This window comes from Mauremys mutica, chromosome 18 (genome assembly GCF_020497125.1).
Source record: "Mauremys mutica isolate MM-2020 ecotype Southern chromosome 18, ASM2049712v1, whole genome shotgun sequence".
NCBI classification, from domain to species: Eukaryota; Metazoa; Chordata; order Testudines; family Geoemydidae; genus Mauremys; species Mauremys mutica.
This window is the reverse complement of record NC_059089.1, coordinates 4,451,277-4,470,382: the sequence shown is the minus strand read 5'-3', so window position 1 is coordinate 4,470,382 and position 19,106 is coordinate 4,451,277. Positions and strand designations below refer to the sequence as shown.

The 19,106-nt window shown below is 48.6% G+C and overlaps 1 protein-coding gene across 2 annotated transcripts in view; it reads left to right on the top strand.

Moving 5' to 3' along the window:
* The first annotated feature begins 13 nt into the window (after positions 1–13).
* WDR31 (WD repeat domain 31) overlaps positions 14–19,106 on the top strand; it is a 44,667-nt gene continuing 25,574 nt past the window's right edge. For both annotated transcript variants that reach the window (XM_044992287.1, XM_044992289.1), the window contains exons 1-6: positions 14–114; positions 7,208–7,333; positions 8,970–9,099; positions 10,086–10,160; positions 16,627–16,771; positions 16,858–16,958. In XM_044992287.1, coding sequence (XP_044848222.1) covers positions 7,287–7,333; positions 8,970–9,099; positions 10,086–10,160; positions 16,627–16,771; positions 16,858–16,958 — 498 coding nt within the window. In that variant the 5' untranslated portion in view covers positions 14–114; positions 7,208–7,286. The remainder of the gene's footprint in view (positions 115–7,207; positions 7,334–8,969; positions 9,100–10,085; positions 10,161–16,626; positions 16,772–16,857; positions 16,959–19,106) is intronic.

Sequence of the window (19,106 nt, the reverse complement as noted above, 5' to 3'; positions counted from 1 at the left end):
CTCGAGGGATGGGGGGCGGTGCTGTCCCATGGGGCCGGGGGCGGAGCTGGCTCCCGGCGCGGCCCCACCCCGGGCTCCGGCGTTGGTCGCCAAGGAGCGGAGCTGGCCGGGCAGGTGAGTGCGGGGCGGGGCCCCGCTTGTCGCCCGGCGGAGAGAGCAGGACGGGGCGATGGTTGGTCAGGAGCCCGGTTCCTCCCCGGGCGATGGTTGGTCTGGAGCCCGGCTCCCGCCCGGGCGGACCAGCCCCACGGGGCGCTGATGGGCAGAGCGGCTGGCTCCCCCCCCCCCCGGCTTGGCCCTGCGCGGCGATGGTGGGCGCTGCTGCCGGGTGATGGCCGGGCCGTGGGGCAGAAGGCGCCCTGGGTCGGTAGCCGCTGGTCAGTACAGGTCAGGCGCAGCCTAGGGCGCTGGTCACGATCTCCTGATGCCTCCTCCCGGGCAGGTATTGGCCAGCGGGAGTGAGACGCAGCCCTGGCTCAGCGCTTACCGGCCGGAGTTGAGCTGGGTCTGCGCTGCAGACTTGTGGCTAGAGCTGTGTGGGAATAAACAGGGGCGGCTCTAGCCATTTGGCCGCCCCAAGCACGGCGGCACGACGCGGGGGGCGCTCTGCCGGTCGCCGGCCCCACGGCTCTGGTGGCCCTCCCCCAGGCACGCCTGCGGATGCTCCACCGAAGCCGCGGGACCAGCGGACCCTCCGCAGGCACGTCTGCAGGAGGTCCACCGGAGCCACCTGCCGCGCGACCGGCAGAGCGCCCCCCCCCGGCATGCCGTCCCAAGTACACGCTTGGCGTGCTGGGGCCTGGAGCCGCCCCTGGGAATAGACCCCTGAGCAACCCAGCTCCTGCTGTAGACCGCGCTTCTCCCCTCCACACAGCTACAGTCCGGCCTCGGGGGGGCGGTGGAGTTCCGACGCGGGCGGGAGAAGCTCTCCTGTCTGCTAAGAGCGATGGCAGCACCGCCTGTGTAGACAAGACCTTACTGCTGCCTTGTATGTTGTGGAGTCATTGGCACTGGTGCAAACGGTGCTCTTCTGCCAGGCTCTGGTTTGGTGAATCAGTCGCACGGGTGCATCGAAACAGTTACTTTTGGCCCTGTATTTGTTAGTGTAGTTGCTAACATATAAAGCAAAAAGAACAGGAGTACTTGTGGCACCTTAGAGACTAACAAATTTATTTCAGCATGAGCTTTCATGAGCTACAGCTTAATTAGGGGGAGAGAGAGCTCAGTGGTTTGAGCATTGGCCTGCTAAACCCAGGGTTGTGAGTTCAATCCTTCAGGGGGCCACTTAGGGATCTGGGGCAAAAAAAATTGGTCCTGCTAGTGAAGGCAGGGGGCTGGACTCAATGACCTTTCAAGGTCCCTTCCAGTTCTAGGAGATTGGTATATCTCCAATTATTACTTCTTCAGATGCATAGAATGGAACACACAGATAGGAGATATTTATACATACAGAGAACATGAAAAGGTGGAAGTATGCATACCACAGGAAGAGTCTAATCAATTGAGATGAGCTATCATCAGCAGGAGAAAAAAACCTTTGAAGTGATAATTAAGATGACCCATAGAAGGTGTGAGGAGAACTTAACATAGGGAAATAGATTCAATTAGTGTAATGACCCAACCATTCCCAGTCTCTGTTTAGGCCTGAGTTAATTGTATCTAATTTGCAAATTAATTTGAGTTCAGCAGTCTCTCTTTGGAGTCTGTTTTTAAAGTTTTTTTGTTGCAAAATTGCCACCTTCAAGTCTGTCACTGAGTGGTTAGAGAGGTTGAAGTGTTCTCCCACTGGTTTTTGAATGTTATGATTCCTGATGTCAGATTTGTGTCCATTTATTCTTTTGCATAGAGACTGTCTGGTTTGGCCAATGTACATGGCAGAGGGGCATTGCTGGCACATGATGGCATATATCACGTTGGTAGATGTGCAGGTGAACGAGCCCCTGATGGCGTGTCTGATGTGATTAGATCCTATGATGGTGTGCATACTTCCACCTTTTCATGTTCTCTGTATGTATAAATATCTCCTGTCTGTGTGTTCCATTCTATGCATCCAAAGAAGTGAGCTTGTAGCTCACGAAAGCTCATACTGAAATAAATTTGTTAGTCTCTAAGGTGCCACAAGTACTCCTGTTCTTTTTGCGGATACAGACTAACACGGCTGCTACTCTGAAACCTAACATATAAAGGTTATTAATATGGGGCATTTGGAGTGGAGACTAGAGGGACCCATTTTCCCAGGGAAACAGCATGTAATATTCCCTTTAACGAAAATAAGGCCAGTTAACTAATAACAAATGGCTAATATGTAGTTAGCACCATTCACAATTCCCTCCATACTTTCCCAAGGTCTAGTGGGAAGATTATTACAATAAGACAAGCATTGAAAAAAAAATGCAGGAATCAAACTTCTAGGCTTTGTCTTCACCTCCAAAACCAGTGTGCTTTTACCATGGAATAATGAATGCGTGTTAGCTATCCTACTGCAAAATCTCAGCGAAGGGATGGCATTGTAGTGTTCATAGAATCTCAGGGTTGGAAGGGACCTCAGGAGGTCATCTAGTCCAACCCCCTGCTCAAAGCAGGACCAAACCCAACTAAGTCATCCCAGCCATGGCTTTGTCAAGCCTGACCTTAAAAACCTCTAAGGAAGGAGATTCCACCACCTCCCTAGGTAACCCATTCTAGTTCTTCACCATCCTACTAGTGAAAAAGTTTTTCCTAATGTCCAACCTAAACCTCCCCCTCTGCAACTTGAGACCATTACTCTTTGTTCTGTCATCTTCTACCACTGAGAACAGTCTAGATCCATCCTCTTTGGAACCCCCTTTCAGGTAGTTGAAAGCAGCTATCAAATCCCCCCTCATTCTTCTCTTCTGCAGACTAAACAATCCCAGTTCCCTCAGCCTCTCCTCATAAGTCATGTGCTCCAGCCCCCTAATCATTTTTGTTGCCCTCCGCTGGACTCTCTCCAATTTATTCACATCCTTCTTGTAGTGTGGGGCCCAAAACTGGACACAGTACTCCAAATGAGGCCTCACCAGTGCTGAGTAGAGGGGAATGATCACATCCCTCGATCTGCTGGAAATGCCCCTGTTCATTGTGAGATAAACACGGTGCCCTCTCTGGGGTTGACCTCACTTATTTACCTTGCAGTAATAATGCTTTGTGTCCATTAGGATTCATAGACTTTAAGGTCAGAAGGGACCATTATAATCATCTAGTCTGACCTCCTGCACAATGCAGGCCACAGAATCTCACCTACCCACTCCTGTAACAAACCCCTAACCTATGTCTGAGTTATTGAAGTCCTCAAATTGTGGTTTGAAGACCTCAAGCTGCAGAGAATCCTCCAGCAAGTGACCCGTGCCCCATGCTGCAGAGGAAGGCGAAAAACCTCCAGGGCCTCTGCCAATCTGCCCTGGAGAAAAATTCCTTCCCCACCCCAAATATGGCGATCAGTTAAACCCTGAGCATGTGGGCAGGACTCACCAGCCAGCACCCAGGAAAGAATTCTCTGTAGTAACTCAGATCCCACCCCATCTAACATCCCATCGCAGACCACTGGGCATACTTACTTGCTGATAATCAAAGATCAATTGCCAAATTAATTGCCAAAATTAGGCTATCCCATCATACCATCCCCTCCATAAACTTATCAAGCTTAGTCTTGAAGCCAGATGTCTTTTGCCCCCACTACTCCTCTTGGAAGGCTGTTCCAGAACTTCACTCCTCTAATGGTTAGAAACCTTCATCTAATTTCAAGTCTTACTGTGTGATAGTGAACAGGTGTAAAAAAGCCATGTTTGTTGCAGTGGAGACATGTCCCTAGCTGCACAAGAGGAAATGCCAACCCATTGTGACTTAATTTAAACAAAGAGGCTTTTATTTTTGCTGGAATTTTCCAAGCACTTTGAGAAAGTTCAGTGCCCAGATTTCAGTGGGATTTGAAAACCTGAACCTTCTATGCCTAAATAATGTATGGTACTGCTGATCATATCTTTAAAATGTCTGGTTGATGGTCTTAAAATATTGCAATATGTTAATGAGGCTTTAATACTGCAATGCATTTGCTGGGATTCTGCTAACCAGCACTGTTGTAAAATGGGTCAAAGGAGCCCTTTAAGAACCCCAAAGAATTTACTTAAGGTTTCCCCAAATCTTCAAATGATGTTATCGGCTTTGTAAACGGGTGTTTTGCATCTGCATAGAGGGAGGAAAGAAAAACAGTACTGATTAGCTTAAACAGAGTAGTTTTCTTTCAGTCATATACAGTATGCTCTCACTTTGTGTTGATTCTCTCCTTCATAATCATATGTAAGTCCCATTAACGGTGTTTGGAAATAAACCCCAAAGAGCTCTGGCTGGCCAAGCACCTTCTCTTTCATGGCCTGGTCCAATCAGTGTGTACATATTAAAAACAAAAACCCCAGCAAATCCATCGAAACACTCCACTGAGTATACAGCTCTCCTTGGGGAGAGGATGAGAGAGAGAACAAGCCACAGGTGACAGATATTTAGCCATGTTGCCCAGTGCATGACTAGAGGGTGCTGTGACACTGCCATGATGATGGCAGGATAAGAACCTGGATAATCAAATGTTGGGGTCTGATCTTGTGGTTTAGTTTCACATCTGTGTGTTATACTATGACTGTTTGCTATTGGGTTATTGTTGTTTCCCAAAGCAAGCATGTTGATTTCACTGCTGTGTCACAATAGAACGAGGAGATTAAAACTTGTTTAAATGCAAATACTTTCTGCTGCCAGGAACAGGTTGCTAAAGAGCAATGTACATTTAAAAAAATAAATCCCTATGATGAAATGCACTCTTTTTGAAGCATACCTAGGTGTCATTCAATTACCATGGGAGCCCTGACAGTAGAACTTAATTCTAGTAGACTGTTACAATAGTGCCTGTCCTACATACAGGAGGATGGTAAATTTACATGGAAAGTCTGCCAAGAAATGACATACTGTATTGGGCTTGCCAAAATGCAACAAGACTCTGGAAGTTTGCATTCTTATTAAGCATTCAGAGTTGCAGAGGGATCTGCAGATTTATGCTATAGTTAGCCAGTTGCAAGGAAGCATTCTCGAGATACAAAATGCATTTTGTATTTTTATTCCTTGAATCCTTCTTTTCACACAGTGCTATCTGCCTTGATTATATAGTGCAATTAAAATCTGAAGGTGTTTATGAATGGAAAACTTGTGTTGCTTGCATGTAATGAGGAATAATTAGCCACAAGGAAAACTGATCTGCAAAATGGCTATGAATGTCTGTTACTAGTAGATTGCTAGAGGGTTTGTTAAAGTAAATCTTATAAATATGCTAGACTTTAGAGACTCACTTTATTAATAAAACACTTAGCACTGTTACCATTATTACTTTTTGTACACCAGCTCAGGGGCTCACATTGTAATAGGCACTATACAGACATATAGTAAATGACAGTCCCTTCAAATCTTCAAAGCATTTTGCAGATGTAAGCAAACCCCCAGGAAACGGCACTGTTGTCGTTTTGCTTTCTTTCTGCTAGTTCACTGTTTCATGCAGTTAATTTTAATATTTGCAAAATCCATTTAATTAAAAGTCAAGGAAATAAAGTTAAATTCTATTAAATAAAATACAGACTGAGTTTCCAGCTTCTTCCTGTTGCCCAAAAAAAAAAAAAAAATCAATCACCTCTATTCCTAGGACACTGAAATAGTTTGCAAACTCGGTCTTGTTCTGATGAATGAAAGTCAGTTACCCAATTAATACACTCCCTGGCCTATGAGATTGGTTTAAACACTTTAAACCTTTTGGCTGTATAAACATCTGGATTGAACAAGCAGAGCTTAACTAGGTTTTACTCATTGCTAATTGCAAAGGACAACAGGGTAAAATTAGTAAGGGAATGTCTGCCAGGAAACCAGTCCTCTCTCTGACCTAGCAATTCCAGCATCTGTGCTTCAGGCTTCTGTGATCAGTGACATGAAGGTTATTTTGATTTGTTTGGTAAATGCAGTCAGTGAATTTTCAGCAGACGCCTACTGACCCGGAAGACAGGAGATTTAGCATACAGCTAGGTCAGACTGAAATCAATCCAGTTAGACCATCTCCAGCTGAGAAGAATCCGATTACTGTACCTGGTAATTCACGACCATTGAAACCAGCCTATGGACAACAGCTGCACCTCTCCTGTATTGATTTAATGTTTTTAGTGAGTTTAGTGCTAGTAAAAGGCAGTGGGGTGACTGGAGCCTTTATCCCAGAACAGTTAGAACATGGGCACAACAGTGTAGGCTTCCCCTTTGCTACTTTGCCAGCGTGTATCAACTGTTAGTTGGAGAGATCACCCCAAGGTGACTGGTCCCAGGACCCATTTGATGCTTGTTTGTTCCCTGCTGCTGGGAATGGCACCTTCGCTGGGTTCTGGGTGACACAGGGCCAGGTTGGTTCAGCATTACTTAAACCTCTTGAACAGCCTATTTTTTCCCTCTGGTTAGCATTATTTGGGCTTTCCCCGAAGATTAGTGTGATGCTCTTTGGGAGCCTGGGTGGATCGGGGGCCTGGTAATGGGACACAGAGACTTACAGTTCTAGGTCTCTGGCTCATCTCTAGTCTTGTTGTGACCAACATGATCCTTAATGTAGGCAGCTTAGGAGCCTCAGACAGACAAGTGAGTTGGTAGTTGTCCATGTCATAAAACCTGCCAGAAACTGGCACTGTGAAGGTCAAGGACTGAATGCCCATATTGACTGGGTAAGGCTGAGGTAGTTCAAGTAGGGACTGAGGTACATAATGAGGACACTTCCTGTGCCACGCCTGTTCTGCGGCCACAGGGTAACAATCTGCCAGCCGGGCACCAGCACAGAATTCAGTTAATTACAACAAACAGTCACAAAGACCAACAAAACAACAGTAAAACCCAGACAGCACACTCCCAGGAAACATACTCTCCTTTCAGCTAGTACTACGGGCCATTCTCATCTGGGGTGTTTGCTGGCCACACCTTCCAGCTGGCACTGTGCAGAGAGAAGCAGCAAGCATATGTTGTCAGAAGTGATGGGTATGGGGACGGGAAGAGGAGTAAGGGAAATGCAAGGAAACTAATGACTGGGTCTATAGTGAAAATGATGCATTATCAGCATTGGATCCAATGCCTGTAAAGATCAGAATTGATTTATAAATTCCCCATAATGTGCCCTCTCCTAATCCCCCAGTTCCCAGAGACTGCCTGAGATGCTGAGGTTTCGATGCTGAGCACTACATGCTGTATTACGGAGCTGCTCACCTTGGCTCATGGGGAAACTGCAGAGTAAAATCAACTGCAGCACCTCCAAATACAGGTAAACAATCTCCTGGGAATGCTAGCTCCATGTTAAGTTACTAAACCCCACCAATTACGGCAGGGAGGTTAGTGATCATATGCAATCATCTGGGTTTTATGAACTGTAACTTATCCTTTTGATTCTAAAGGTTGCTTAATTTCTCAATGGTCTAAAATACCTGTCTCTGCCTCCACACGCATTCAAAAGCAGTGGCCTAGATCCCAGCACTGCAATGACTGTGTAGCTAAAATGGCAACTCCACCCCACTCTGCATTTGCTTGTAAAAGTTGCTTTAGTGGATGGAGTGTGTTGGCAGCTCACTCAAACTAATCCATCCTCTCTCTAGAGAGTGTCACTGACAGCCACCTGGGCAGTTCCTAGGCAAGGGTGCAAAGGACCTGGGTGTACTATCTTGGGTGGAATATGGCTCCTCTTGACAAAGGAGATACTGCTCTGCTAGTCCTGCACCCTGAGCCATCTAGCAAACAATTGTCCTTAGCCCTGCAATATAGTGTCTACCAGTACAGCTGGGATGCGAATAGCTGTACTGTCACACACACGTTCTTTTCATAGCTATTAGCCAGGGCAAAGGGGGAATTCTGGTGGGCACTGGCAAGCAATGATCCCTTACTCTCCAGTATTAAACCAAGGGAGGTGCTGGTGCCACCATGGAAGAGATCAGAGAGAGTTTCAGATATAGTTCCCCGTCTTCTCTCCCTCTCCCAACCACACATGGAAATGGAGAGCTTCCCTCAAACTAAATAGTCTGGGAGCTATATCAAAGTATCTGGCAGCAAAAAGGGGATCTCTGGTTTGAGAGTATCCTAACAGCAACACAGTTAGCTTTGTCTGTCTCTCGTAATGAACCAAGCGGTGGTGCTGACAGCCTGTGTTGGGATCAGTTCCTGTATTCCTGAGCCGGAATGATGTGCTGCAAGCTATTTGTGTGGGAGGGAGAGGGGAACTCCTGCTGGAGGGGTGGGATATGCTACTGCAGGAGGGGATTTAACTGTGCATGGGAGAAATGGTGAGCACTCTAGGCTCTGAGAGTGAGAGAGACACCCTCAATAGCCTGAGCAAGTGACATGCATGGCTCCCCCTGCAAAGAAAGGGTTAAATTCTCCCTTTCTCCATGAGTAGGGAGGTGGGAGTACTGGCCCATAAGTACTGGAGATAAGCCAAGGGCACAGAGCAGCAGGAAGGAGAACAGGATTGTTATTGTGAGGGATATTTGAGAGAGCAAAAAATGTCTGAACTATTGGAACAGTGGCTGAGTCAGACCATCATCTGCCAGCTGTAGCAGGGAGACTGGTGACGTTTGGTTAAAGTGGATCCCATGCACCATAGTGGAGGTGAGTAACCGTTCTGCAGGTTTAGGAATTAGAGGTGGAAGAGACGTATTATGTCACATCTAGGAAACACATTTATGTCCCTGATCTCTGCATTGTCCAGAGCTTGTGTGTTGGCTTGCCTTTCTCCAGCATCTCAACATGCAGCGTTTCTTCCTAAAACAAGGCGCTGCTATCCTTACATTCAGTCTAATTGAAGCCAATGCCATGTGGTTTGAGAAGTGGGATGAGTGATCTACGGCATACGACTTCTCTGTAACATGCACTGAAGTTCCTGCTGCTGTGTGTCTTTCCCTCTTTGACAGGCCTGATGATTATGTGGAAGAGGACAGGCCCGCACAGGCTGTTCAGCAATACACCCCTGCTCACACTGGCGCCGTCACTTCTGTGGCTGCTCTAACATCAGATCTCTGTGTGTCGGGAGGAAAGGACAAGGTAGGGTGGGTCAAAATTCACAGGAACAAAATGAAAATGGATGCAAGGAAATCAAATGTGTCTGGAACTCTCTGCCATACAGATAAGGGCAAATGACTTGGCGAGATTCAAACAACAGGGTTTATGTGTTCACAGGCATCAGACCAACAGTTGGTTAAAATAAAAATGCAAAGGCTGTCAGTACTCCAGGCCACTGACTGTCCACCAGCTGGGGTGGGGAAGACGTGCCCCTCCCCTTTCCAGGTACTTGTGATGGGGAGGAACACCGGCCACGAGCCGTTGTTGGCACCTGTGCTAGACAAACAGCTCTTGTGAGGCAATTCCTTTGCTCTGAAGCATTTCAAACCATGAAACATCCGTTTATTTCAGAGTGAGGAACTCAAAACCAACTATCATGGCTCCATGAAATTCACCTTTGTGGGCAACAAATTACCCAGCCCACCTCTGAAGAGGGGTTCCAGAATAAATATACCTTCCCTGCCATAAGCACTATGTCTCTTGTGATGCTAACACAGTTAGAGAAGGCTGAGCTGATGGCACGGAGCATGCAGGCCTTGCTGGCACAGGGGGATCACTACCAGAGCAGAGACTCAGTTAGGCTGTAAAGTCGGGAGGACGTTAAGATGAGGCAATAGTGTTTCAAATGTTTATTTTTAAATCACTGCCCCCTTACCAGGGTGCCTGGCATGCCACACAACACAGCTGTGCAATCTTCCAATTCAAAGAGCATCATAGAACCACAGGGTTAGAAGGGGCTGCAATGGTCATCTAGTCTAAGCCCCTGTTAAGATGCAGGATTTGTTGTATCTAAACTATCCAAGACAGGTGGCTCTCCAGCCTCCTTTTGAAAACCTCCAGTGAAGGAGCTTCCACAACCTCCCTAGGCAATCTGTGCTATTGTCCTACTGTTCTGACGGGTAGGAAGTAACGTCAGTCTGCATGCACGGATGGGCTGACTGAATTCACATAGACGTTTCTCTCTCCAGACTGTAGTTGTGTATAACTGGAGATCGGGAGCAGTGCTGAGGAGGTTCGTGGGACATCAACACGAAGTGACTAAGGTAAATATCAGACTTGTCAAAAGTGCAGAGTGAGTCTTATGTGGATCACTGACTTCCGTCAAAGACAGACGTAACAAGGGACAGTGATTAGTCATCATCCAGAACTGATGTGACTTTGCTTGGTCAGCAAGGAAGGGATGAAACATGCCAGGTAAGCTGCCTCAGGTGCCCTGGATAGATCCTCTTGCTGCATAATATGAGTTGATTTTTCACAACTAGGAAGAGTGAGTTTCTGTTCCCTAGAGATGAATATGCAGTGACAACATCCAAACAGCACTGGCTCTATGCAGCTTTAATATGTATTCATTCCTTCATATCAAGATATCATGACAGCAGGATGAATTGCTGGGTCAGGTTTTTATTTCAGGGATGATATCAGTTTGTCTTCAAGTCTTATGCTACTAGATTATGGGTACAGACTAATAGCTACTCACAGCCCCCAGAGGGCTTTGATCTGAGACCTGGTATCCTATTTGTGAAGCCAGTTAGGCTTTCTTTGTAGCAAATAGCATGTGAATGTGCCCGCACCCTCCCCCCCCCATTTATAGCGAAGCAGGACTGGTAGTACAACCTATTATTAAGGTTGCCTAAGACTTCCCTTCATAAGATAATTTTTTTGTTGCTTATAACTTTGCCAAACTTTAACCATTTTGGTTGAAATTTTCCATGCTGGCCCCAGGCTAACTTGTTTTGCAAAGTTTCAGCCAAAATGGGTCAGCTGTTTCTGTGAGCGAGGCTGGGGCAAATGCATTGTTTTGCAAAATGTTGAAATGCTGGTGACTATTTCATCGAGAGGCTCTAGCGCATCTATGCATTGGAGCAGGAACATAAACTTTGGCAGAAAATGGGCTTTGTGTCAGGGATGAATGTTTGGTGTTCCTGTGAAAATCTGCCCTCATCTGGCCTAGTAATAAGCCTTTGGAAAAAAATCTGTTTGCTCATGTGCAAAGTTTCCTAGAGTTTAACAGCTAAAATCTCCAAAGATTTCATCCTCCTTGAGGATATTCCAGCCCCTCTGTGCTATTGGGCTGCGCACGCACCATCCCCACAGAGTGACTGAGCAGCCTTAACCCAGGGCTGGGGGGCAAAGCTGGACTTTCCCTGTAATTGGACCTCCTGGCTAGGCCAAGGCCTAGGCACTGCAACTGAGAGCAGGGAGCCAGTCTCTCCTGTGCTCTCAGGACCCCCTTGCCAGTATCCAGGCAGCGTGGAGGAGGAAGCCACTTGCCTCAGATGCAGAGGGAGAAGAGCCAGTCTGGTGGGGGAGAGGGAATGAAGTAGAGTGGAACAAGGAAGCTGGAGGGGAGGAGACTGGGAGCTGGGGCGGGGAACAGGTGCGGGAGGGGGGACTGGGAGCCAGTTGGTGCGGGAGGTTAGACAAGGAGCTAGGGGAAGCGGGGAACTGGGATTGGCTGGACACAGAGATTGGAACTAGGATGCTGTGGGGCTTCCTTATTCTCTGAGCGCCCTGGGATCTATGCAGAAGTGCGGAGCACTCTCAGCTGGGACTGAAGTCACTGGCAGCTGTGGTATAAATATAAAAAGTGCTATAGAACACTAAGGACTCTGCAAATCAGGTCCTAAGTGTCTCAAATCAGTGGGAAGTTTTGTCCTTAATCTTTCTCTGCCTCAGTGGCCCATCTGTCAAATGGGGATAATCCCATCCTCCCTTCTTATGGGGGTGTTGTGAAGATTAATGTTGGTGAAACACTCATATACTATAGTGATGAGCCCCATCAAAAAGCACTTGAGAAAATAATAATTCTGTTGTCAATGCAGGATGTGGCCGCCCATTGAACAAGAAGGAGAAAACAAAACCTTGACTAGCTGTTCATTCAGTGAGCACCAGGCTCTGAGTGAGGCAAAAACCAGTATATGAGCTCATGTAATTAAAGATGATCATAATGGATATACACAATGGAGCTGAATTAAGGTTGCACGAGCAACCTTAATTGTGGCATTTGCAAACTTTTGAGTGCTTGGCTCACAACCTGAATATGTTCTTTTAGTGTAGATTTGCGTGAGATATATATTGTTACGCTGCATGAAACCTTTTTGAAGATGGCCTTTCACTCAGCATAAATGTACAAAACATTTAAGCACCTTTACAGAATAGATGGTTGAAACAATAGGAGCTGCTGCCCAAAACGCAGGCCATCTGCAAGGCTGTTCAGGAATCTGAGCTATGTGTGGGTGACATGGGTGGACTCGGGGCTAGATACAGACATGGGTGGCTGGCTACTGTTTGAGGAAGCTATGTGCACGTGGAGAAAAGCAGCAGAAACACCACAGAAGCAGCAAGCAAGCCCCAGAGACAGCCATAGAAACACTTGTAGCAGGACCCTGAGCTAGGGGAGAGAGCTTTTGCGTACAGTGCTGGCTGGAAGGAGGCTTGGAGCTGTGGACAAAGAAACTGTCTCCTGCTGTATGATTCCTACTGTATTCAGAGAAACAACCTTTGTACATTCTTTGTAAATAAATATGATTGCATCAAGAAATGCCTGATTCAATGATCTGTTTCTCCCCTAGCAGAAACAACCTTTAGGAGCCTGAATAGTAACTAACCACTAAGGTCACAGGGAGTAACAGCAGATATAGAACACATTAAATCAAGTGCTTGCTGCAGGGGTATTGTGGCAGCAGTTTACTACATGGAGAGTAAACTGGCCCCCTGGTTTACACAATCCCGTTACTGGATCTGGATCTGGATCTGGAGAGCTCAGTTCATCTGCGCACTCAATTTTAGGAAAGCAGGTTAATTCTGCTTGCCTACCCACCCCCTGCCACCTCCATAAACTAAAGTTTAAGTGCTAGTGCAGGTGTTTGGCCTCCTCCTGGTCCCAGGACCGACCTTACCCATACACAAAGTATGCAGCTGCACCACATTGGGGCACCACATTTCCTGGTGCCCTGCGCAGCTGCATACTGCTCCAGCCCCTGCCCCGCCTCTTCCCCAGAGCCCCCACCTCTTCCCGGCCCTGCTCCACCCCCCACTCCCCTGAGGACTCCAGAAGCGGTCGGGCCTACCCTCACCGGTAAGGAGAGCGACCCAGCCCCAGCTTGCTCCACTCCCCTGCTCCCAGCTGCACTGCTGGTGAGTGCTGGGGGTCGGTTCCCCCCTGCCCCCCGAGCCTGGGAGCCAGGGGAATGGAGCAGGCTGGGCCTGGGTCACTCCACTTCCTGCAGGAAGTGGCCAGGTCCCCCCCCCACTCCTCCCCCCCACAGAAGCCTGGTGCCAGCCCCCCTCCCGCCCCGAGACCCGTGGCCCCATACAGCCCCCCCCCCCCATAGGGCACCAAAATAGCTAGGGATGGCCCTGCTTGGTCCCCAGTTGTGTACATCACAAAGCCACTGTGCACTTTGCACAGCTCACCTGACCTTAAAAACCTCTAAGAATGGAGATTTCACAACCTCCCTAGATAACCCATTCCAGTGCTTCACCACCCTGCTAGTGAAATAGTGTTTCCTAATATCCAACCTAGACCTCCCTCACTGCAACTTGAGACCATCGCTTCTTGTTCTGTCATCTACCACCACTGAGAACAGCCTAGCTCCATCCTCTCTGGAACCCCCTTTCAGGTAGTTGAAGGCTGCTATCAAATCCCCCCTTACGCTTCTCTTCTGCAGACTAAATAAGACCAGTTCTCTCAGCCTCTCCTTGTAAGTCATGTGCCCCAGCCCCCTAATAATTTTTCTTGCCCTCCACTGGACTCGCTCCAATTTGTCCACATCCTTTCTGTAGTGCGAGGACCAAAACTGGACGCAGTACTCCAGGTGTGCCCTCACCAGTGCTAAATAGAGGGGAATAATCACGTCCCTCTATCTTCTGGCAATGCTCCTACTAATACAGCCCAATAGGCCATTGGCCTTCTTGGCAAAAAGAGCACACTGCTGACTCATATCCAGCTTCTCATCCCCTATAATCCCCAGATCCTTTTCTGCAGAACTGCTGCTTAGCCAGTCAGTCCCCAACCTATAGCGGTGCATGGGATTCTGCCTTCCTAAGTGCAGAACTCTGCACTTGTCCTTGTTGAACCTCATCAGATTTCTTTTGGCCCAATCCTCCAATTTGTCTAGGTCACTCTGGACCCTATCCCTACCCTCCAGCATATCTACCTCTCCTCCCATCTTAGATTCATCTGCACATTTGCTGAGGGTGCAATTAATCCCATCATCCAGATCATTAATAAAGATGTTGAACAAAACCAGTCACAGGACCTGGGGCACTCCACTTGATACCAGCTGCCAACTAGACATCAAGCCATTGATCACTACCTGTTGAGCCCGACATTGTGGCCAGCTTTCTATCCACCTTATAGTACATTCATCCAATCCATACTTTTTAAACTTGCTGACAAGAATACTGTCATCAGACTGTATCAAAAGCTTTGCTAAAGTCAAGATATATCACATCCACCACTTTCTCCAAATTCACAGAGCCAGTTATCTGATCATAGAAGGCAATCCGGTTGGTCAGGCATAACTTGCCCTTGATGAATCCATGTTGACTCTTCCTGATCATCTTCCTCTCCTCCATCTGCTTCAGAATGGATTCCTTGAGGACCTGCTCCATGATTTTGCCGGGGACTGAAGTGAGTCTGTAGTTCCCCGAGTTCTCTTTCTTTCCTTTTTTAAATATGGGCACTAGATTTGCCTTTTTCCAATTGTCTGAGACCTCCCCCGATCATCATGAATTTTCCGAGATAATGGCCAGTGGCTCTGCCATCACATAAGCCAACTTCCTCAGCACCCTTGGATGCATTAGATCTGGACCCATGGACTTGTGTACATCCAGCTTTTCTAAATAGTCCTTAACCAGTTCTTTCATCACTGAGGGCTGCTCACCTTCTCCCCATACTGTGCTGCCCAGTGCAGCAGTCTGGGAGCTGACCTTGTCTGTGAAGATCGAGGCAAAAAAAGGGTTGAGTACTTCAGCTTTTTCCACATCACCTGTCACTATGTTGCCCCCCCCCATTCAGTAAGGGTCCCACACTTTCCCTGACCACCTTCTTGTTGCTAACATACCTGGAGAAACCCTTCTTGTTATCCTTCACATCCCTTGCTAGCTGCAACTCCAATTGTGCCTTGGCCTTCCTGATTACACCCCGGCATGCTCTAGCAATATTTTTATACTCCTCCCTAGTTATCTGTCCAAATTTCCACTTCTTGTAAGCTTCCCCTCCTCCTCTCCCTAGGTGAGCATGGCAGCAATCATTGACATTTGGGGATGGAGGGGGGACAGATCGAGGACCTTGTTTCCTTCTCCCTGCCCTACCAGCCTGTGACAGCTTCCTGCCTCCCTACTACACCCCTGCATCCACTAAAGGTGGCTAGGCACAGCTCTGCAGGTTTCTGCCAAAATGATCAGTAGCAAAGCAGTTATTGACATTTAAATAGCCATCATTAGGTATCAGAGCTCTCACTTCCCAGGGAGGAACTGTTCACACCTCTCTGAGCGCTTGATTCAGGCTTCTGTAGAGTCAGGAGAACAGAGCTGCCTCAGTTTGTGTCTGGTTCGTACCTGGGAATTTCCTTTCACACCCCGAGTGTGATTTAGTTTTGTTAATGAAAGCTTAGGGCCAGTTTACACTATAGACCTATAGTGATATATCTGCGTGGCTCAGGGATGTTAAAAATCCACCCTCCTGAGCGACACAGATGTACCGACCTAACCCTCCGTGTAGACAGTGCTATGTCAGCGGGTGGTGGATTAATTACACCAGTGGTTCTCAACCTTTTTCATGAGAGGATCCCTAAAAATTTTCACATGAAGGTGTGGACCCTTTTGGAAATCTTAGACAAAGTTTGCTGACCCCCAGGGGTCTGTGGACCACAGGCTGAGACCCACTGAATGACACCAATGGGAGAAGCTCTTTTGTTGGCATAGGAACATCTTCACTGGAGCACTACAGCAGGCAGCTGTGCCAATGCAGTGTTTGAAGTATAGGCCTGCCCGTGGATTATGTCTCTCGGGTCAGTGGTGGAGTAGGGTCCTTGCCTTGGAATCGTTGAGAGCTCAAGGTCCTGGATGTATTCTAAATCTCTTCCTTTGCTTCCTCTCTTCTGCCTGTGACTGTGACCTGGATCACTTAAGAGCCTCATGTTAATCTACTAGTTAACATTTGTCCACAGTTCTTCCATAGAAGTTGAGGAGTGTGTTTCTGGGTTAGTTTAACTCTTGAGGGGAGCTATAAGGCTCTGCAGCGAATGACGTGAATTCACTGTGCTGCAGTAATCGCCCTGAATTGCACAGCCTGGAGTCATCTTTATGTGAGTACAAAATGGAATTTGTAAGTCAAAATATCCCCCTTTCAGAGCTGTGTGTTTCCTGGGCCTGACAGTTAGGAACATTGCTGCAGCCAAGTGCAGAGCTCTGAAACCATTGCAGACTTGCTGGGCTTTCCTTGCCTTGCCGTTGGGTTGAGCTGGCAAATGGATCTTGTGTATCTCATTCTGTTCTGTGCAGGTGGCCTGTGTCTTTGAATCCAACAGTTTTTTCAGCGCCTCCCGTGACAAGACAGTCATGATGTGGGAGCTACACAGGAACTCAGGGCCGAGCCAGCACTTCCCAGGACATGACTTGGTTGTAACTGGACTGGCGGTGAGCCCAGGTGAGGCCCAGCTGACTCCTTCTGCTAGCAACTGCAGTAATGCTGGTTTCTCTGCCCTCTCTTACATAAAGTCATTGTGGTTGTAGACTCTTCACAGCTGTGCACAGGTTCACGGGACAACACCATGTGCAAGTGGGACATAGAGACCGGGGAGTGTCTGCGGAGAGCTGCCATCTCCAGGAATCTGGTAAGAGCAAATGTCCCTGTTTGCCCTAGAATGGCAGCTCCCTACCCACTGGCTCGTATGCATGTGAATCTATGTAAAGGGGAAGCTATTTTTGCTGCTGCCCTAGCAGCGATTTCCTTGTGCGTGTGGTGAGAGCAGGCCTTGCCCCCCGCACAAACTCCAGTTGCATGTTTCATTAATGCTCTGAGCTCAGGCAGGCCAGGGCAGTAGCCACTGAAAGCTATTCACAATGGATGGCACTTCAGGGGCCCTGGTGACTGGAAGTGGTGGGTCCACTTCACCAGATGCCCAGTTTGCACTGATCAGCATATTTGAAAGCAGCCTCTGCAAGGAGGCCAGTGGTGAGTGGGTGCATTCTCTGCCCCTCCAGATAATGGCAAAACTGCAGAGCATGTGGCTGGTACCTGAGAGGTGTCTCTCCCGGGTGCACTGCAGCATTTGCTTCTCAGTGCTTTGTTTGGCACATCTACCAACCTAAAACTCCCCTGGGGAAACCCAGCGGTGCAGGTGTAACCCAAAGCTCCAGGACATGGGCCCTAGCTTTCCAGAATGACTAAGGTGAATTTTAGAAGAAGCCTTTCACACTGGGTCCCAGCTTGATCAACCAGGAATCCCAGCAAAAGTCCTAAGCCTAGCACTCAGATCAGAGGCAGCCTGGAGTGAATGAGGGCAACTGCCTGGGGGAGCGTGGGTCACACTCAGCAGTGACTTCCGTGCTGAGGAAATTGAATGTGTCCTGGGCACCTTGGACTTGTCGGAAGTGAGGTCCCTGCCCCAGAGTGCTCAGTGGACAATGCAAAACGGAAGGAGCCACAATACAACAGCATTTTAGCGTAATCCTGCACGCATCCCCAAGAGCAGGAAGAGACCCCAGCAGGAGGGTGTGAGGTAAAGCAGGTTTCAGCTTCCATTCTATCATCTCCGCACTTCAGTTACTGCATTGGTGGCATCTACTTGCAGCACACATTCTGTTCTGTCACTGCCACCCATTTTCTTACCAGTCATTTAAGACCCTACTGTAGTGTCTGAGAGCTGTGATAGTGCAACACTGATTTGCTCTCACACCAGTGTGATCATTGTACAAAGCAGTGAGTGTGATAAGCCCCCTTGTCTGTCTTTGCCTGGCACGTGAGTTAAGCCTCATGGCTCCTCGTGTGAGGCAGGGTATGTCCTACCAGGGCCAGATTAACTTTTTGTGGGTCTGGCGCCAAACATATTTGTGGGCCCCCAGGGGGAAGGTGCAGGGTGGCGGTATGGTCAGTCTCCAGAGTGAAGGGCGGTCTGGGGGCAATGAGGCACAGTGGTGGGAGTAGCCCCGCTCCGCGCAGCCCAGCAGGAGGGCACTGTTTACAAACCTGCAGCTGCCAGATACACACTGGTCTGCCCAGCCATGTGCTGCCAGCATGCCCATTCCCCTGGGGGGAGGGCCCCTCTGTCCAGTGCCTCACTCTTATGTCCAGCACCCCCTCTTTGACCAGCCCTCCCCCCTCCTGGAGACCTCCCCCGCTGGCCTCCCACCACAACTGCACAGCACCCTGCACGCCACACCGCTTGCCCTGCGCCCCTTGCCCATAGACCTCCCCACTGCCCACCACCTCCTCATAGTCCCACCATCACAGCTGCATAGTACCCCATATTCCTGAGGGGATTCTGCACCAAAAAAATTTAAAATTCTACGCATGGTATTTTAAAATTCTGCAAATTTTATTTGTCAATAAATAAATGTGGAGGCTCCAACATGGCAGTGGGGAGCAGGGGCCACTGGTTGCATGGAGGTGGGAGATTATCATGCAGCCTCCCCCCACCCCACCTCACCCCGGGATAGGGACTCAGCAGTGAGGCTGCACCTGACCATGACAGGCCAGGCCTGCCCCAGAAACACCCTGGGCCCCTGCCCCCATGTGTCAGGTGTACCAGGTGTGGGTGAGCAGGCTCAGCCCGGCAGCAGGATCCCAGTGCAGGGGGACATAGTGTGGGGGGATCCAGGTGGGGATAAGAGAGTTCTCTGGGGGGGCAATCTGGGTGCGGGTGGCTCAGTGGGAGATCTGGATGCACAGAAGCTCATTGCGGGGTTCCAGGTGCAGGGGCAATGGGACTCTGCAGGGGATCCAGGTGACAGTGTTTGGGGCTCAGCAGGCGGGGGGTCTA